The sequence below is a fragment of the Misgurnus anguillicaudatus genome, chromosome 4 (assembly GCF_027580225.2).
Source record: "Misgurnus anguillicaudatus chromosome 4, ASM2758022v2, whole genome shotgun sequence".
Lineage (NCBI taxonomy): Eukaryota > Metazoa > Chordata > Actinopteri > Cypriniformes > Cobitidae > Misgurnus > Misgurnus anguillicaudatus.
The window spans coordinates 18589743-18610642 of NC_073340.2; the positions used below are offsets into that span (position 1 = coordinate 18589743).

The 20900-nt window shown below is 37.3% G+C and overlaps 2 protein-coding genes across 10 annotated transcripts in view; one reads left to right on the plus strand and one right to left on the minus strand.

The window, feature by feature from the left end:
• Window positions 1–14336, plus strand: part of caskin2 (CASK interacting protein 2) — a 61309-nt gene extending 46973 nt beyond the window's left edge. For 2 of the 8 annotated variants that reach the window (XM_055175240.2, XM_055175243.2), the window contains 10 exons: window positions 26–97; window positions 472–590; window positions 1083–1161; window positions 4024–4109; window positions 5466–5576; window positions 5735–5836; window positions 5984–6122; window positions 6255–7823; window positions 8078–8318; window positions 11024–14336. In XM_055175240.2, the coding sequence (XP_055031215.2) occupies window positions 26–97; window positions 472–590; window positions 1083–1161; window positions 4024–4109; window positions 5466–5576; window positions 5735–5836; window positions 5984–6122; window positions 6255–7823; window positions 8078–8318; window positions 11024–11120 (2615 nt within the window). In that variant the 3' untranslated portion in view covers window positions 11121–14336. The remainder of the gene's footprint in view (window positions 1–25; window positions 98–471; window positions 591–1082; window positions 1162–4023; window positions 4110–5465; window positions 5577–5734; window positions 5837–5983; window positions 6123–6254; window positions 7824–8077; window positions 8319–11023) is intronic. The other 6 variants (XM_055175245.2, XM_055175246.2, XR_008636832.2 and 3 more) reach the window with 5 other exon arrangements.
• Window positions 14337–14476: 140 nt separating this feature from the next.
• Window positions 14477–18653, minus strand: nme2a (NME/NM23 nucleoside diphosphate kinase 2a). 2 transcript variants are annotated; one of them, XM_055175273.2, is made up of 5 exons: window positions 18530–18653; window positions 17660–17792; window positions 15899–16000; window positions 15668–15780; window positions 14477–14786 (listed from the first exon to the last, which is right to left on the minus strand). In XM_055175273.2, the coding sequence occupies exons 2-5, from the start codon at window positions 17786–17788 to the stop codon at window positions 14681–14683; spliced, it is 450 nt and encodes a 149-aa protein (XP_055031248.1). In that variant the 5' UTR covers window positions 17789–17792; window positions 18530–18653; the 3' UTR covers window positions 14477–14680. The 2 variants fall into 2 exon arrangements, with proteins under 2 accessions (XP_055031248.1, XP_073722992.1); XM_073866891.1 differs by lacking the exon at window positions 15668–15780.
• Window positions 18654–20900: the final 2247 nt, after the last annotated feature.

Below are 20900 nucleotides of genomic sequence, written 5' to 3' on the forward strand. Positions count from 1 at the left end.
CCTTTAAAGTGTTTGTGTTTGCTAGGTCCTCTTCCCGACAGTCCAGCTAGTCCCAGAGAGTCAGATGATATTTGGGTCCTCAGGACCTCTCTTAATGGTAAGAGACTCTTGTTCCCAGAGAGGCCTCTGTTCGCCTTCAGTATCATGTCAGCCTGTTGTCTTATCCCTATGGCCTTCTGCTGGTCCGAAAGACCTGCACACCCCGGAGCCTTTGGTCTCCATTTGAAGTTTCACATGGTTCCTGTCACCAAAGGCTTTGTCCATTGTTTGTCAGCCTCCCATCAGCTCACCCTTTTGTGTTGCTTTGTTTACACCGGTCCCTCCCCTTTATGGTCCTCCACATTTTCAGAGGTCATAGTTGTTACCTTTTAAAATCTGCTAACCAATTTGTTTGACTTGGTGTCTCTCATCTGTAAAGCATCTGTATCTTTCCAGATGTTTTCTCTCACTCTCTTTCTCCATCTCTGTCAGCAGGAGACAGGAACAGTGTGGGGAGTTCAGGTAGCATGGGCAGCAGTCGCAGTGCTGGCAGTGGACAGAGCGCTGATGGACCCCATCAGTTACCTGCTGCCGTCCAGGACACCACAAAGGTGGATATTTGTCAGAGTACCGTGACATTACCATCTGATACCCTTTATAGTAACTTAAGACCCTTAAGCTATTAAAGATGTAGGTGTCATTGTTTCTTCAGTAGAACAGTAAAGAAGATTTTTAGTTAAAACTACGGTGATCCATAAATGGCAAGCCCTCAGGTGCAAGTTCTCTAAGTTCAGTACGCAAAATTAATCCCAGCTGTTTTTTTAATCTGTAGGTTCAGTCAGACTTGCATGGACTTGCAATTTTATGAATCACCATGGATCACAGTTTTAGCCAAAAAAGCTTCTTTACTGTTCTACTAAAAACACAACATCACCATACATATTGGATTGCCTGAGAGTAAATTAACAACAAATTTCCATTATTTGGTTGACTTCATTGTTCATAATGCCATTAGTTGCAAAGTTTCTGCATTAAAACCTTACACATTAGTTGTCTCTGAAGCCTGTGCTGATGTGACATGATGCTGATTTTTGTGTGTGCAGCTGCCGCCCTCTGCTGGGGAAATGGTGGAATTGTGCTCCCAGACAACTGATGCCATAAAACAGACTAACCCTCATCCAGGTTAGCAGTGCCTTTTATAGTTTTAAAGTGAATAAGCCTTCATAACTTTCATGGAGAGGAAGAGACGGGTCATTTGTGCATGAATATGGATACAGTTCAGTGTCAGATTTTACTAGAAGGGAAGGACATTTGTGATGGAGAGAGGCAGGCAAATTTATATGTAACTCAGAGATACCAAAGAAAAGAAAGTATTAAGTATATATACACAAAAGAATTACTATATATAAAGTATATACATGAGACCAAGAAACTTTCTAAACTGTGGATTATTTTATAAAGGTAAGTTGTAATCATATTTATGTTTTATTTATTTCCACTGCTGCATGTTAAAAATGCATTCCGAAAATTTTACTTATTCACCTATTTGTGAACTTTATGATTTCTTGGATGTTTATTGGCTTCATATAAAGGACTTTTTATAACTTGAGATTTTCATAGTTCATGTAAGCATACTTTTTCTAAATCCTAGAATTTATTGTCGTCAGACATGTAGTAGTGATCGTTTTTTACTTATACACTAATAATTCTTAAATGATAATTTCCTTTGGTATTAAAGTGGACATTTTATTAGACTTTTTAAAGATGTAAAATAAGTCATGTGTCCCCAGAGTGTATATGTTAAGTTTTAGCTCAAAATAACCACCTTATTCACCTTATTTTTTTTTTTTTACGCGGAAGTAAGAGATGTGACGTATTTCCCTTTTTTGTGCTAGACGTCTGTTTCAATAGTCAGCCGGTAGAAAACAGTGTCGTGGGAGCACCCATAAAACATGATTTAAATATTTACTACACCTGCCATGTAAAACCCAGTGTGAGGATGAAATGAAGAAGTGTCCTGATATATCATATGAAGATATATTTAATTATTTCATGTTGTTGCTCGGGGGTGACGGGTCTTTAATGTGCAACTCTAAAAGCACAGATGCATACCAGTATTTGTACAACAGGGAAGTCAGTCGAGTGTTTCTACATGAAATAGACCAAAAATTCATGTTTTAAACATTTCAGGCGATGTTTTTTTTAAAAAGAGTTTTTTAAACATTTATGGTGACAAATCAAGCTTCACGCGGTCCAACAGTCAGCAGCATTTTTCTCATTCAATGCATTGTAAGTTATTTGAACAAACCATAATAAACATATGAAACTACTATGACATGTATTAAGTATTGTTTTCGTTTTATGAAAATATTATTACATCACTAGATGAAGACATGAGCTTATGAAATTATTTGCTTATTTTAAAATTATTTGCTTTTTCATATAAAACGTAACAAAAGTATGCGCAAACACATTAACTCTTTCCTGCCAGCATTTTTTTTAAAGTTGCCAGCCACCGCCAGCAATTTTTATGATTTTTACAAAAGTTTAATGCCTTCCAGAAAATGTTCTTCTTTAAATATATAAACATACAATATATCAAATGAAAAAAACATCACCTCTGACTTCAAACAAAAAAATGTTTCTTCCTACCTTGATTAGTTCTCTTCTTATCACCTCTCAAATATGGGTAGGTTTCTTCAAAAACAACAAATTTTTAGCAAAAAGCTGAGATAATTCAATTATTGTGAAGGACTTCTGATAGAGTAACAACTCTGTGTATGTTTTGAGGATTGCTCTGAATCTGATCTCTTTCACGTGAGGCATTGCTTCCGCGTTATATAAGTTGCGGAAGAGTGTCATCTGGTGGATAATAGAGGTATTGTGGATTGCCGGAAATACTCGTCATTGGCAGGGAAGCGTTTTCTCTTGATTGACGAGTTAACTCATCAATGGCTGGGAAAGAGTTGAAAACTAATAAGAAGTTTATGTCGTAATATTCTGTACTGTAATCAGATTTTTGTAATAATATATAATAGCAGAATAAATAAACCAGCTAAATCTGCATATTTTTACCAGCATTATAGTTGTTTTTAAACATTTATTGCATTTATTGTTTACTGGCAGTGTCTAAAGGTTTTACTGGATGGATACCGTATGTGGATACAGATCATGGGTGCACATGTACCACATACACATTCAGCTCTTGTACAAGCTATTATGGTTAAAACAGATGTTTTCAAGAGATTCACTGCGTTTGTACCAGCTATTATGGCAACCCCTAACTACAAAAATTAGGTCTGTCTTCTTGGAATTAATAGTAAACATTAATAAGCCAGTTGGAACGGCACACTTGTGTGTCCTTTGCAGTATGACTACCATTAGCTTTAGTGGCTCACCAGAAGTCTTACATAAATGAGCTCAAAGATGGCAGGGCCCACATTTACGTCAAAAATAAGATGGATAGGTGTGAGCAATAATGTACCGTTTCTGGGTGTGTTCCTGTAAATGCAAATGAACTGATCGCCATAATAGTGGTTTGTCAAAATTGAAACTTAGTTATGCTGTCAATTATTTCCCCCCTCTCTGAGCTAAATGGCGGTGCCGTGGTTGAATAGTGCAGATTAAGGGGTGGTATTATTATAATAAGATCCCCTTTCTATGGTTTACTGGGTTGATCTTTTACACATTTTCTAGATTGATAAAAGCACAGAGGACCCAACTATAGCACTTAAACATGGAAAAAGTCAGATTTTCATGATATGTCCCCTAGATGTCGGTGATGGTGCTTTTCTGCTGTGATCTGTTGTTGGTGATGTAAAAACAGTGCCTGGGTTAACAGAAGAACATTATTTGTCAGTCTGCTTAAACATATAGTCCGTCAGGTCACTGGTGCATTCACATGTAGACGTAATATGTTTAAAAGAGTACAGTGCATTCCTAAAGTGTTCACTTATCTTAGATTTTACCCTCCACGGGTCCAAACCCAGATCATGAGCTGACTATTTGACCAACAAATGATGTCTGTTTATATCTCTGTTTTAGGTGCTCTTGGACTTAGAGTTCCTCTGAGTGGCTTCAGAACTGGAGAGCAACACGTCCTTCATCCACACCAGCTTCTAGATGGCAAGGTGAGACCAGGTTTATGTTTAGAATCACTACCTTACAACTCTTACTATTGCTCAGTATGTATGTATACTGTGTACATTATGCACATTTCTGTAGGCCATCAATGTAATGTGAAATCTTTTACCTTCTTTTATTGTGATGTATAAACAAGAATTTTTACCATTTATTTATTTACTTTTTATGTTAATAGACTGTCAGTCCATAATAAAGATTTGATGAGATCTCTTTATTATCTCTATTACTTTTAGACACCAGGTAGGTTAAATGGAAAGCAATTGGAAAGTTTTGCTTTTTTGCTTTCCTGTGTCTCAGATATTCTCTTGAGAAAAATACACAGATATCTTACAAAGGGAGATCTCAACAGTGTCACAAACTGAGCTCAGATGTGCAAAGTCTACAATCAAATGTCGATATTATTGACTTTTTATGTATAAACCTAAACATTTCTTATCGAAATTACACAAATCCAGATTAATAACCTTGAATTATTTTGCCTTTTTAACAATTTTTCTATTTTTATTTCTAATAAGCAATTTTAGGAGAAACATCTGAGACTTTGGTTACTATATAAAATTTTATATAAACTTCTAGAAGGATCTCCTGACAGAAAGCCAATATAATATATACATTACTATATTATTAGTGGTGTATAAAGACCTTACATAATGAACTGTATTGTTTTATTACCTTACAATGAACCATTTTATCTATATACACCACGGGTTCCCTAACACGGAAGTCGCCGTCATGTTTCTACAGTAGCCCTAAACGGACAAACTGCTCTACAGAGCGTGTTTCGTCCCAACGATGTCTCAAGCCTCAATTTAGACAGCTAGCGACAAGCAGTAGCAGAGCGACGCTATCTCATTCATTTCAATGGAAGCTTGGCGACTTCCGGAGGCACGAGTGAAAGAGACCGTTGGCGACCGTATGGGCATGTTCAGCGATGTGAGAAAGTTAAGAAAAGTTTGAGTTTATGCGAATTATGAGCGACTACCAATAATAGCAAAGTCATCATTCTCTTGTTAGTTACTGGAGTGGATGGTACTCATTTGTTTATGACAACCAGATTTTGAAACGCCTCTTTGAAAGAGACGAGCGAAACACAGCGAGAAAGTCGCTGGTGGTCTGAATGAGCCTCTAAACGACATGTTTGTCCGGTGATATGCGTTTTAAAAATGAGGGGTGAGCTGTTGGTTGCATTTCGCAATGTCACCACTAGATGCCGCTAAAATTTACACACACCACCTTTAAAAGAGCAACATCTGCCCAAAATTTTTTTTTCACATTGTGCTTTTGTTTTTATTTCTGCAACCGTATTTGCTGTAAAATTGCTGATTTCTCTATGATCTCTCAAGGATGCTGAAGCTATTTATCAGTGGCTCAGAGAGTTTCAGCTGGAGCAGTACACATCTAATTTCCTCACGGCAGGATATGATGTACCCACTATCAGCAGAATGACCCCTGAGGTGAGCTGTCTGTCTGTATGTCTGTATCCAGGTCTGGTGTTTTAATACGGTCTTCTTCTACATCCTATAGATTTTGCAGCTAAAAGAGATGCAGCATGCAGTTGTTTGAGGTATTTCTGAGATCAGCACTATTAATTTTTTTCTCTTTGTGGTTTCAGGATCTCACTGCTATTGGTGTTACAAAGCCCGGCCATCGCAAGAAGATCTCTGTGGAGATCGGCAACTTAAACATCCCTGAGTGGTTGCCGGATTATATTCCAGTAAATATGAGGATATTAAAAACTTTTTCAGATGAAAAATTGTTTACAGTATGTTCAGGATATATGCCTACTAGAGTAGACAGAGAAAGACACTGTAGATGAATTTAATCTAATAATAGTACCATTGCACTTGTATATTTATCGCAGTCTGATATTGGCAAATGGCTCGGTGCTATAGGACTGCCACAGTACCAGAAAAATCTAGCAGAGAATGGATATGACTCCATCAGCATAGTACAAGATATAACATGGGAGGATCTGCAGGAAATTGGCATCACTAAACTGGGTAAGTGGACCTTTCATCTTACAGATAGTGATTAATCCATAGATGGATGCATGGATAGATTAATTTAAGAAAACCACTTCATGCTTCTATTTCAATAATATGTCTGTGGATTGATGTATTGTTTACCTACAGGCCATCAGAAGAAGCTGATGCTTGCTGTAAAGAAACTCATTGATGTGCAGAAAGCTCGTAAGAACCAGGCAGAAGGTCAGGCAATGTTGCAGCACAGAAAAGCTCCTCCTGCCCTCGAGCTGGTTGCCATCGAGCACCACGAAAACCCAGACTGCCCTTCTACCCCTCTGTCACCAAAGATGCTCACCTTCCAGGACAGCGAACTGAGCGCCGAGCTGCAGAATGCCATGGCCCGGAGCGGATACGCCGGAGGCCAGGATAGTCTCTGCGTCGTGAGCGGAGCATCCATGCGTCTCAGTCAGGAGAGCATCGGCATGCGATCGGGGGGTTCTGGGCGGTCACAGGAACAGCCGATGGTATCTATCACCACCCACAGCCGCTCACAGGAGAGCCTGGGAAGTATTGACAGCAGCCACAGCAAGGAGCAATATGCTGTTGCCAAGTCTCAGGATGGTAGCCAGGCATCACCTGTCAAAATGACACCAGTGTTGGCGCTGCACTCTCATCACCCCTTGACTAGCAGTCCCGTGCTGGCAAGGACACCTCCTGTTATCGCCAATAAGGTGGCACGTTTTGCATACCCACCTGTTCTCACCAAACCCAGACCTGTGGTCTCTCCCTCCAAGCCCCATTACGGGTCTCCGCACGGATCGCCTGTTCAGAGAGGTTTTAGCTATATTAAGCATCAAAACAGCAACATGGGAAGCCCAGCTCCACAACCAAACGGAGAGGCGTCTCGGTCCAAAAAGCGCAGCCAGAGTCTTTCTCGCTACGCGCTGTCGGATGGAGAGAATGAAGAAGATAAAACATCGCCTTCTAGGCAGAACGTGGCATCGTATGCAACGCTCACACGTAAACCTGGTCGCGTAAATGCCGGCTGTAGCGGGCATCAGGTGGCCCGCAGTCATTCCTTCGCCGTACGTGCAAAGAGAAAAGGTCCTCCACCACCCCCTCCGAAGCGATTGAGTTCATCCCCAAGTGGGGTTGAAAGAGAAAGCGCCGGGAGCGTTAGAAGCATCGCGGCCCGACTGGAGAACAACGCGGGAAGTCCTGGTAAAACGTGCAACAGTCCGTCGTTTGGAACCACCCCACCAAAAAATACAGGGAATTGTAAGAACGCAACAAGTGAATCTTCAATTCACGAACCGGAAAACGGTACATTTTTGACGTGTTCACAATCTTCAACAGGAAGCTCACAGGAGAGCATACCTTTCGCTGAAGAAGGCAAAGTGACCATCAAACAAAAGACCAAAATAGCAACCAATAAAATGCCCTTTGAGACTGGCGTTGATATTCTGAAGCCAGCACAGTTTATTAAATCATCCTTAGAGGTGCCCGAGTTTAACTTGAAAGAATCAGACACTGTCAAAAGGAGACACAAGCCTAAAGAACTGCAAACCAAAGGTCAAGGCACAAGCACGCACATTGGAAACGAGATGAGCGTGGAGACCGAGATCTCACAGTGCATGCAGAATGGTGCATTGACAAATTCACACAAACCCAGTCTCTCTCCGCATAAACCACCAACCCCTTGTAAGCCCACACGTCATTCTGCTTCAGCAACTTCAGGTAACGTGCTCACAGCCATAAGTCAATACCCTGTGTGTGTTTTAAATAAATGATTACTTTGGTTAGTAAACACACTCATATCTCCTGCTTTGGGTTACAAATTATTCAGTAGTGCTGTAATACAAAACTACAGCTACTGTAAAAGTTTGTAAGTGCTTTGATTTGTAAGTCTTATTGTTAGCATGTAGATGTTTGGATGCCTCTACTAATAAATAATGTTTATTTATGTTACATGTCCACCTTGTCCATGTCAGGAGTGACAGTGTGTGTTGTACAGAGCGTTGGATACTCAGTTTCACCTCTATGCAGTCCTCCGATTCGCTCTCCCTCGAACAAAGGACCTCAATACGAATCTGCGCTTTCAGGAAAGCCACAGGCCGTGTCGGAAGTCCAGAATGTGCTGGTACATAAACGACTAGAGCAAACCAGCACGTCTCTGGAAGCAGCGCTTAAAGTTGTGGAAAGGAAGTTGGCTCAGGACGATCCAAGAGACAGGTAAGTTAGGTGACATACCAAACTGTATGTGAACCCTTCAGATTTTCCAGGATTTTTGCATAAATTATAATGAACAGGCTGCTTAACACTCACGGTACATTCACACGGGGCGTAAGCGTTAACGCTTGACGGAAGGCTTTTCTGAAGCGTGACCAACGGCCAATCACAGTGGCCGCAACACAAGCTCTGGCTTTAAAAGTTGAGAAATGTTCAACTTCTGCCGCAGGCAACGGCACTGACGCGGCACCGACGGATCCACAATTCAGTTCGGCAATGCATGACGTCACCCTTTCAAAGTGAATGGGAAGCGTTAACACTTATGCCCCGTGTGAATGCACCGTCTTATTGAATATACCACATATACAGTACTGTGCAAATATTTTAGGCCACCACCACCAGACTTGTTGATTTAGAAGTTTTAATGTCCATCCATATTTTTTCAATTTATTTTATTGAGATACAAACAGAAAATACAGGAAAAATGTACACAAAATAAAAATAAAATTTTCAGGACTAAATGTTTTCTTTAGGCATCGTCAGTGTTTAGTGTGACCTCTCTTGGCACTAAACACATTTAGTAAAAAGAAATTAGGATTCAATTTTATTTAGGTTTAAGAGATCCTGCAGTTTCCTGCTATTACTCAAGTGGAAGAGGAGTTTACCCTTAAAACTTGACACATTAGTTTACATTTTTATACAGTTTTTAATACTATATACACATTTCCTGTATTATCTGTATGTATTCTATTAAAGAGACTGAGAAACAATTATATATGATCACTATTACATTGCAAAAACAGTAAATCTAATTCTGGCATGGTGGCCTAAGACTTTTGCACAGTACTGTACATTGGTACAAACTAAACAACTGAAAACGGATAAACACTTATCCAAAAGCAACTTAAAGCCAGAAATCGACAAACTTTGAGTCAAATCATTGATATGAGATATGAAGTTTTGCTGTTATATGACCAATACAGTTTTATATCACCAACCTATGCAGGAATCCATAGTAAATGCAAAGAGTTTACATATTTATATACAATTCAAAAGCATGAAGATCTTATTTTTGTACTCCTATCATATATTAAAAGGAGCGTTGAACAGTTTGAAAACATTTTTAAGAGCCAATCTCATAGGAATTTGTACATATTTTATGAGTTGGCTAATTCCTATTAAGTAAATCGAACAAATATGTCAGAAAACAATGGTCAAAATATGTACCCTAGCTGTCACTGGGGTTGTATCCTTTGTACCTAAAGAGTTCACATTTGTTCCCCATATTGGTACATATTGGAGTGGTTTCCCGGACAGGGCTTATCCTAGTCCCAGACTAAAATGCATATTTGAGCTGCTTTAATTTAAAAACACCTTGAATTTTAACATATATCAGTGCCAGTGTTTTGTCTTAAGATGCACACCTCTAGTGTTTTTTTGTAAAGTATATTTGTAAAAACTCCTTAAATGGCCTAATATAAATAAGGCCTAGTCCTGGGTTAACCTAAACCCTGTCCGGTAAACCATCTTTTTAAAGTCACAATGAAATTGAAAAAAACCCTATTTTTTAATACTGTTGTATGTTTTTTTGTGTGTTTTTTTACAAATGACTTACACTCACCTTAAGGATTATTAGGAACACCTGTTCAATTCTCATTCATGCAATTCTGTGGGGAATGTTTTCTTGGCACACTTTAGGCCTCTTAGTGCCAATTGGGCATCGTTTAAATGCCACGGCCTACCTGAGCATTGTTTCTGACCATGTCCATCCCTTTATGACCACCATGTACCCATCCTCGATGGCTACTTCCAGCAGGATAATGCACCACATCACAAAGTTCGAATCATTTCAAATTGGTTTCTTGAACATGAACAATGAGTTCACTGTACTAAAATGGCCCCAACAGTAACCAGATCTCAACCCAATAGAGCATCTTTGGGATGTGGTGGAACGGTAACTTCATGCCCCGAATGTGTATCCCACAAATCTCCATCAACTGCAAGATGCTGTCCTATCAATATGGGCCAACATTTCTAAAGAATGCTTTCATCACCTTGTTGAATCAATGCCACGTAGAATTAAGGCAGTTCTGAAGGCGAAAGGGGGTCAAACACAGTATTAGTATGGTGTTCCTAATAATCCTTTAGGTGAGTGTATATGGGAGTTTTATTATTGTTTAAAAATTCATACAAATTAGCAATCTTGTAAAATACATACGAAGTACCATGAGATTGTGTTGGGTCTATACATGCAATTGTACTAAAATAAGACAGATCTCCAGATGGTTCTAGGTAAAATGACTAAATGACCACTTGTCCATTGGGAAATCTATAGCAATAAACTGATCTCCACTTCCCTCGTCTTTTTTGTCCTGTCGACTTGTTGATAGTTTTGGCTGAGATGAAGACAAATTGTCCATGTCCTTATCTCAGGGTTGAAGACAGATGGTGTGGACTTTTATTTGAATCCTCTTTTAACCAATCCACTGTCAGTTGTGTTCCTGGTCATTTTGTCTACCACTGAACATCGTTTTGAAGAGATTTAACTTGTTCCGTACCATATGCTAATTCAGGTGATTTGCATACAGATGCTGTGAATCTTGACAAAGGCAACAAATATGGTTTAAGGGACAGACATAGCCTGGCTTATATTAAGACAGACGTATAGTCAACATGCAAACTTTATAACTTTCTTCTTGTTTCTCCAGTGGCATCAACACAGTGAAATCAGCTGGGAACATTCTCGATGATATAGGAAACATGTTTGATGATCTAGCCGACCAGCTGGACGCCATGTTGGATTGACCTGACCCTAATGCAGCATGAGTCCTTCATGTGGATGCAAAACCTTTTAGGAGACAATCAAACTTCTCACATCTCATTGTTTACAGCACACTCTTGCGAATCAGTTGTTTTGTAAGTATTGGTTTGAAAGAAATTTCTATATTTGAAGGTGAAGTGAATCATTTTACAGGCACCCAAAAGTATTGCCCAAATATGTAGCTATACAGGCCTATGTTTTGAAAGCTACACAAAGCTGTTTTTTACAGTTTTGAGAGTATGAAAGTTTTGCTTATTAATTAGAAATTGCCTTTAAAGTATCCAATGCAGAACATCTGTTGGGCGTAGTGGATGTTTTTAGATCATGCTTCAAACTTATTTAAAAATAATGTATGATAACCACTTGAAACGTTATATCAAACACATCTCTTATACCAAACCGTTGCTTTTGCATCTGTGGATCACTTGGACAGAATGTGCTCCATCATAAGCACTTACTTTAGCTCTTCAAGCAGAGACACTTTTATTTCCTGTTCTTAGATCAGGATTTTGGCCTCTAGCAATGGATGTACAGTACAGTGCAAGCTAAGTGAGATGTTTCAACTGTTTGAAATGTTTTCTTGTCCATAGACTGAACAAGCATTTATTCTCTATTCAAATGCAAGCAACAATACAGGTCATTTTAAAGGAAACCAAACCCTGTCTACAATACTCTTGTCAGTTCAGATGATCATGGACCAAGTATGTTTGACCGTTATATTACTGTTAACGTACAGTATCAATATCAAAAGAGGACAAGGTCAGCACAGAAGACAAAGTCAAATGATTCAATCATCTGTTTGAGAATATTTACAAATGCACTGCGCATTGTATAATATGTGAACCTTTGCATAAATGTTTAACTAGATCTTAACATGTTAAGTATATTACTTTTCCAAACATGTATATGTTATTTTAGCAATAGTATATTTTGACAAGCGAAAGATAAAGCATTACTGTATGGGATACATCTTTTAAATGTATATATTTTTATAAAAATGATAATTTATTGCATTTGTGTAGTGAAAATGTCAGTAATTTCCGTCACCCTGACTGAAATTTGCAAGCGAAATACAGCAGATTGATATAAACCACAGGAACAACGCTATGTTTTTCAGGCACAATTGACCAAAAGAGACCTGAGACCTGTGTTCTTGGCTTTAATTCTCAATAGACATGGGTTACACATACAGTACTGTGCAAAAGTCTTAGGCCGCCACCATCACCAGACTTGTTTCTTTAGAAGTTTTAATGTCCATCCATATTTATTTTTCACATTTATTTTATTAATATACAAACAGAAAATGCAGGAAACAAAAAAAATAATTTTCAGGACTAAATGTCTTTTTTAGGCACCGTCGGTGTTTAGTGTGACCTCTCTTGGCACTAAACACATCTTGAGCGTTTTTAAGCAGAATGAAGTAAAAAGACTAATTTCTTTAAATTAGAAATTAGGATTTTATTTCATTTAGGTTTAAGAGATCCTGCAATTTCCTGCTATTGCTCAAGTGGAAGGGGAGTTTACCCTAAAAACTTGACACATCAGTTTACATTTTTATACAGTTTATAATACTATATACTAGTGATGTAGTACTCGAGTGGACTGGTCTCGAGACTGTTTTCTGTCTCGGACTTGTTCCTTCAAAGACTTGGTCTTGACTCGGTCTTGGACCACAGTGGAAGGAGAAGGACTCGTAATTTCAGACCGAGTCCTCGAGACCAACGCATTTTTTATGTTCATATAAAAAAACATACAACACATAACAATAATAAAAGGCAATGTTGACGGGCATTATTTGAAATTGACATCCCATGGTGCAATGCAAAGATACTGCTATCAGAGCCATTTATTTATCTCTAGATAAATAGGCAGAAGATGATGCATGTGGTTTTTTAATTCAGTGGTTCCCAAACTTTTTCAGCGTGTGGCCCCCCTTGTGTACGGTCCATTCCTTCGCGGCCCCCCAAAGAAAATTTGTGACAAAAAAACTGTTCTAAAACTCAACATTTTAATAAAAAAACATTAAATTAAACAAAAAATTAGTTCTTTTGGTTAGTAGCCTTATTTTTTTAGGTTTAATTACACCGAAATCATGATAAATTAATGTATTTCATAAAATGTCATAAAACTGGGGCCCCCAGTTTGAAAACCACTGTTTTAATTAAAGCATAGTCCATATTAAGACGTTAAGACTGCTCCTCTAAACAATTCCCAATCTAGCTTAGTCTGTAGGCCTAACTGTTGATTATTAACTGGGGTGATATTAAATCATGAATATGAAAACTGACATGTTTTTATGGTTTTGGTCAGACTTGCTTCCTCAAAGACTAGGCCTTGACTCGGACTCGACTGTATTTGAAAACCAACGGACGCGGTCTCAACCCTTCAAAGACTCGGTCTTGACTCGGACTCTGCATAGGCAGTCTCGTTTCCATCACTACTATATACACATTTTCTGGATGTATTTTAAAGAGACTGAGAAGCAATTATATTTGATCACTATAACATTGCAAAACAACAAAAATATAATTCTGGTATGGTGACTTTTGCACAGTACTGTATATGTAAAAACACATAAAATAGATGGTACAAACTATTGGATCATACTAATAGGATGCTTCACTAAAAACACTGGTTGCACATGATTAAAATTAAAATAAAAAATTAATAAAAAATGGAATTATGTACACCAGTTCAACATAATTTAATCAAGTTTTATTCAAATTAAATTAATGTTAATTTAATTTTAAGAAAACAATTCAATCATGTGCAACTAGTTCAGTACCTGCTTATGTCTTTGACCCTTGTGCACTTTTCCCCAAAGTTATATTATGTATGCACTAAACTTTATGTATGTTTTATTGTATGAATTGTATTTTTGTTTACCAGTTTGATTCTTTCTGCATGTACTGTACACTGGTTATACAACCAGTCCTTGACTGAAAGAGACCTTTTTTTGTTTAATGTTACCTACATTGCGAAAAATATGTAATAACTCATGTCTACGAGAAGAGCAGAGCATCATGTTCTTGCATGTTTTTTTTAAGTAACTATTTAAAATGATAGGGTTTGTATTATATGGCATAATGATATTTTCACAGACTTTATGAAAGCAGCATTTACTGGTGCTACAGTATCTTTTTAAACAGCACTGTGTTCTTTGTCCGAGAGTTCATTCCTTACGGCAATATTTGGACATTGCTGTGATTAAAAAATACATTCAATGTCCCATCAGTATAAATAAGTCTCTTATTATTTCATTAATTTGAACTACAGAGTATTTGAATATGTTTAATAAAACAATAGATTGATCTTCAGATTAAATGCCTCATGTCATGGCTCAATAGTATTTGTCTTTTAATAAAGTCATTGAAACTGACCAAAAATACAGAACTTCTATTTTGGTACTTTTCACACTAAATGTATTCAATACAAATGAGTTTTATTATAAAGACAATCAACAGAAACAGTGGGAAATTGAAATAAAATGAGACACCAGAGGAATGAAATGCAGTATGTGCAGAAAAATCCTTCAGCCATAGAGTCAGTTATGTTGACATTTAGAGTAGTCGCATAGCTCCTCTGGTTTGAACCACAAGTCGATCTCATTGTTGGCACTATCTACTGAATCACTGCCATGTATGATGTTCCTGTAGTGAATATTAGCAAATATTAGTGAGTACATGGAGATAAATTAACATGACAAACAGATTCTTAATAGAGTCTTTGGGGTAAATGTAAAAGCTACAACATCAATCACTGAACAGCTAAAATTAGTATTATTTGAAATCTATTGTTCAGGACATTACCATTTTGCATTAAAAATGCTGGGTTATAACCCATAAAATGATTACTGTATATTTGACCCGAAAATGCGTTAAAGGGGTCATATGAGATATTTTTAAGATGTAAAATACATCTTTGTTGTCCCCAGAGTGTGTGTGTGTGAAGTTTTAGCTCAAAATACCATATACATAATTTATTATAGCATTTTAAAATTGCAAATTTGTAGGACTGGGCAAAAGTGTGCCGTTTTGGGGTGTGTCGTTTAAAATGCAAATGAGCTGATAAAATTCAAACACTGATCACAATGATGGTGGTTTGTTGTAAATGAATTGTGCTGTCAAGTCCTTCTTTTCTCCCTCTTTCTCTTTGCACTAAATGGCAGTGATGTGGTTGGATAGTGCAGATAAAGGGGGCGGTATTATTGTAATTCGCCTTGCTACCTACCAAACAAAACGGGCGAAATCTGAACGACCTAATTTTTCACGTGCTTGTAGAAAATGGCTTCCTCCAATTAAGTTACTGGTTTGATCTTTATCACATTTTCTAGGTTGATAGAAGCACTGGGGACCCAATTATAACACTTAAACATGAAAAAAGTCAGATTTTCACGCTATGACCCCTTTAAAGCAACCCTGCACGGGTTTCAGTTCAAGTATTAAAAATAACTCTTGCATTCATATTCAAGTTGAATGCAATTTGATAAAGTCATCAAAATGTTATTTAAGTGTTTGGCATTAGTTCTTACCGGGAAACTTGAACGCACAAGTCACCCCGAATAGTCCCAGGCTTAGAGTCAATGGGATTAGTCTCACCAAGCATTACTCTGCTGGTTTTTATAACATTAAAACCCTCCCACACCTATACAGTACAGTATAAATCACGAAATGAATATTAGCAATAAAGTCGAAACATTACTGAATTTAAAGTTCCCTAAGGTCATGCTAAGGGAAAAATAAAGCAGTATAAACAGGTTTACCATAGCAACCACAGGGCCTGAGGACATGTAACTGACAAGCCCAGGAAAGAATGGCCGGTCCTTCAGGTCAATGTAGTGCTGTGTGAGCAGCTCCTCACTGGCCTGGATTAAAGACAAACAACAATACAAAGCACTGGAAAAAACAAGTGCTGCATATATGCTGTGATATCACCAAAGTCTTATTTTGGGCTTACTTTAATTAGATGATCACATGGGGATATGTAGCAGGCATAACTTCACACACAAAATGAGACCACTATTAAAGTAATTGGTTTTAACCCCTAGTAAACCAGTGAATTTGTGTGGGTACATTTTAATGTGCAGAACACAAGACCATATACAGATAACAACAATAAAATGCATACATCACTACCATATGCATTAAATTACATCCAAATTTACATCCAAATTTCATTAAAAATACATAGTGTAAAATAATAATATTATTATTAGTATAATAATATAGTAGCCTATATACTGTACTACATGTGAATTCTACTTTAGTGTAGTATAATTACTATATACTGAAGACAGTTTTTAGGCATTTTACTACAGTTTACTATAGTAAAGTAATATAGTAGGCTATTTTAAACCAAATGGGCTTGAAAGCAAGCATCCCAGCAAACACAGAACGTTCCCATAACGTTAGGTTTTTTTTTTTTCTGGGAATGTTATTTTTAGGTTTTATTTTTGCAGCCATAAAAAACGTTCCCATAACGTTGCAGGGTGGTTATTTTAAAAGAACCTAAAAATAACTTATACAGAACGTTCTCTAATGGATATTTTTCGTTATTTTTGTAACCATAAAATAACGTTCCCATAACGTTGCAGGGTGGCTAGTTTTAAATAATCTAAAAATAACTTATAGATGGGTTGCACGGCGACGTCATTAACTGGTTGCGCGCGCAAGCGAGAGGCAAAAAAGAAGAGACGTGCATTGTGTTGTAGGCTAATAACGGTGTCTGTAAGTCAAAATGCCAAAGAGTTCTTGCGTGGAAAATAGTACCAACAGAGTCAGTGCTGGGTGCCTGATGTTAACATACCAGTAGATGCGACTATTACGTTATGAGCCTAACATTATAATTCATACATGTATCACAGTAACACTGCAAAAATAAAGACAGAAAAACAGATCCAACTAAAATCAAGTTTTATTTATATACAAACAATAAAGAACGCTTCAATAATTAAGGTTGTTGCAGTAGCGGATCAGCTCACCAAGTGGGCTTTCTGCCTTCTGGATGAGCGCATACCCTGTAATGTTTGTAAACCGGCAACCCTATACAGAACGTTCTCTAATGGTTATTTTTTGGTTTTTTTGTAACCATTAAAAAACGTTCCCATAACATTGCAGGATCATGGTTATATTTAAATAACCTAAAAATAACTTATACAGAACATTCTCTAATGGTTATTTTTTGGTTATGTTTTGTAACCATGAAATAACGTTCGCATAACATTATTCTAACGTAACCATAACGTTATTCAAACATTAAACTAGCCTAAAACTAACGTTATTATAACGTTAGGGGAAGGTTAAACTAACCTAAAAATAACATTTTATTTCCGTAAAGAAAACTTTCCTGACTAACGAAAAACAAACCTTAAAATAAAACCTTATGGGAACCAAAAACTAACGTATGGGGAACGTTTTTAGAACCAAAAACTAATGTTAGGAAAACGTTTTGGGAACCAAAAATTGTTAGCTGGGATTGTATTGTATCAGATCTTCTGAATAGACTAAATATTATTTCAGCTTACCTGGATTAATTTCATAGCAACTAACTTGAATCCTTTCTGTTCAAATCGTTTGATGATTTCTCCTACCAGACCCCTCTGCACGCCATCCGGCTTGATAGCAATGAATGTGCGCTCCTCGTTTGCAGACATAAGGCTGAAAACATGCAGACAGGTGAAACGTACAGTTTGTGACTTGAGAAAATGCAGCGACATACATGCATTGAAACTCACACCATTTGGCACTATGGGACTGAGGTTCAGCAGGGGGTGCGGAAACCCCTGATCCCATCATCTACATGTTCACCTGTGTGCTTAACCTTCCTTATCTGAGGCTTAAAAGTAGACGGTCTAAACCGTGACTAATGATCATTGTCCTCAGAGCATCCCGTGTATTTAAATCACGTTATCTTTACAGTAACGCACTTTATTTAGCTGATTGCATTTAGCGCATAAAAGGACTCACTAGCCAGTTTGAGTATTCATCCCAATAATTTACCTTTACGTGGAAGCATTTGACAGACGATCTATTTCAAAACCACCTATAGAGTGCACTACAAAATATACTTTTTCATTAGTAGCCTACTGTGATCGAACCCCACGACCATTGCGCTGGTGACGCGATGCTCTACCGACTGCTGCATGGACGCATTATATTACAAAGTTACACAATTTTTAAATCTCAACAATTTAAATGCGTAGTACAAATCCTAGTGCATACTTAAACGAATTTATAACTAAATTGTTGTTTCGTCTATGGTTTAATAAACAAGGGTACGCGCAAAATAAGCCTCTAACAGCGCGTCTCTATACATCAACTGAATTGAAACAACAAAGCATATTTCATTTGTAAGATGAAAAAAATGAAAATGACATGAATGTATATATTCTTACATTATTTGACGACTGTCTGCCAGTCTGAAGTTTATTCCTCACACTGGTTGCAACTTGCAATGATGATCAACTACAAGTTGAATGGTGATGGGAGGGGCTTCCCTCCAGTGTTTTGCGCACACACAGTAATGAATACCATCATTTGCCATTGAATATAAAGCAATGATACACGAAATTAACTGTTCCCTATTAAGTTACATAACAGGTTAGTTTTAACATATAACTGCATATGCAAATATGCCATAATAATGTAACATTATTATACACATTTGAACATATAAGCAACTTATCCAAAACACATGAATTAAGCACAAGATGAGAGGACTGATCATACTGTATGTGACCCTGCCTGTAATTTCAATCTGTGACATGACCTTAATAGTCAGTATTAAAGATATTAATGTTATATTTTCACAGAAGGTTATTTACATTATGTAGGATGATTTGTTTTATTATACTTGTTGATATGGTGTATCATTGTTTAAAATGTTAACATTCATAAAATAAGCTAAGCTAATATAAAAATATTTAATAAATAAATATTAAAATTGAGACTATTAATAGAATGTGCTGTGGTGGGCAACTCACAGACTTCGTGCAGGCAACCTGTTGACTGTCGTCACCATGTTGGAGACCACTGCTATACAGTATAGAAAAGTATTTTTGAATCAACTAGGATTTACAAGTCATGACAAGTGATGAGTTGCTGTTATGTCAACTTTATTTTAATAAATTACAGCAACTCAGTACTTGTAAATCCTATTCAACTTAAAAAGTTGATTGCAAAAATATTTGTATTATCTCCATTTCAAATTATATGTTTGCGGACTTCATGTACTTTAAAAGATACATGCAATACCTGGCAAATAAATGTTACTGTAGGTGTGTTGCAAGCCCTCTTACAGTACATAAGTCAAAAAGAAATGCAAGCAGTGAATAAGTGTGATTCCTCCAAAACAATAAAGTGTGTTGTGCATGCACACTGTTTTATGCACAGTTGAACACAATGAAAAACACAAATGCCTGTGTGTTGTGCTGCCTAATAATCCATTACTGTGCAGACTTGCTGTGATAAACCAAACATGTGCAGCTTTTACATACCAGTTGTGTCCAACACCAGGTAGTATAATGCAAGCTTCAGTCTTCATCCTGTTATACATTCAGATATGACCCTGATATGATAATAAGCGCTGTCAAAAAGCTCTGTAAAGTTTTAGCAATAAATTATGTGTGCATTCCCAATCTGTCATTCCTAGAAGAGGTCGGAGGGTTGGTGTTGACCTGTAAAAAGCAAAGAAACAAACAAATCAAAAACCCCAAATGCATACACAGACATACTGTGCAATATGGCTAGCGTGGTCATTGCATTGACCATAAATGTATTACCCAAGGAGGTAGCTGGTAACTTTGGGCCCTTTACATCAATACCAAATATTGTTGTGGACCTCCCTGCACATTTGGGTCCCTCGAATACTTTCCACATTTCATGAGTTAGTAGCACACTCAAAAAATGCAGAGCCTGTATAGTTTGAGGGTCATTCGTCGATTTAATGGGAAAACAGATTTGTATTCTGTTATACTGATCACCAGCGTACCACTTACATGGTTTCCATAGCTTTATACCTTGTGGCTACACTTAAATGAAACATCGGTGTCTTGGTAGTTTGTGTGGGAAATCCCATTAAGGCTCTGGAGACTTTATGTTGCTCCCAGGACCTGACAGGAGCAATTGTAAGTACTCTAACCTGGATTTGAACCCACGGTTATCTGGTTTATGTGCATCCTCTGAAACCGTGCTGTATGATTGCAAGGATATTTTCAGAAAGGTTATTTTCAAAATAATAAAATTTCAACAGTTTGTAGCATTCAAATCCTAGATTATAATGAGATTTTGTGACTTTTAATCATTGTAATCTGTTCATCACGTGGATCATATGAGCATATGTGGCAAAAATAGATAAGGTTTGTATATCTTTATGTAATCTTATCCAACAACTAAAGGGCTGTAATATGCAGGGCACATCCTTTCAACATCCTTCCTTCTAACAGAATACGCACTTATCAGACTAAATGGGTAAATAATCCTCTAATCTCCCTAGCAGTACTCTAGATGTTTGCTATTGCATGCTCTATTTTTATCAGGGCTTAAGGACTGAAAGAGCGAGCTGCCAAGTGATAGTGTAACTTCTGCTTTATTTCAAGAGTCTGTTTTTTAGTGACTCTTGAAATCTTTCTTCTTCAAAAGAAGTTCATCCCATTTTTGCCTGCATCTGTTTAATACTCTAGTTTCTCTGAACAGATGTTCAATATATTTCCTAACCCTGGTATATTGGTTTGTAGTTTTGCAAACAGCTGATTAATGTTTGGGCAC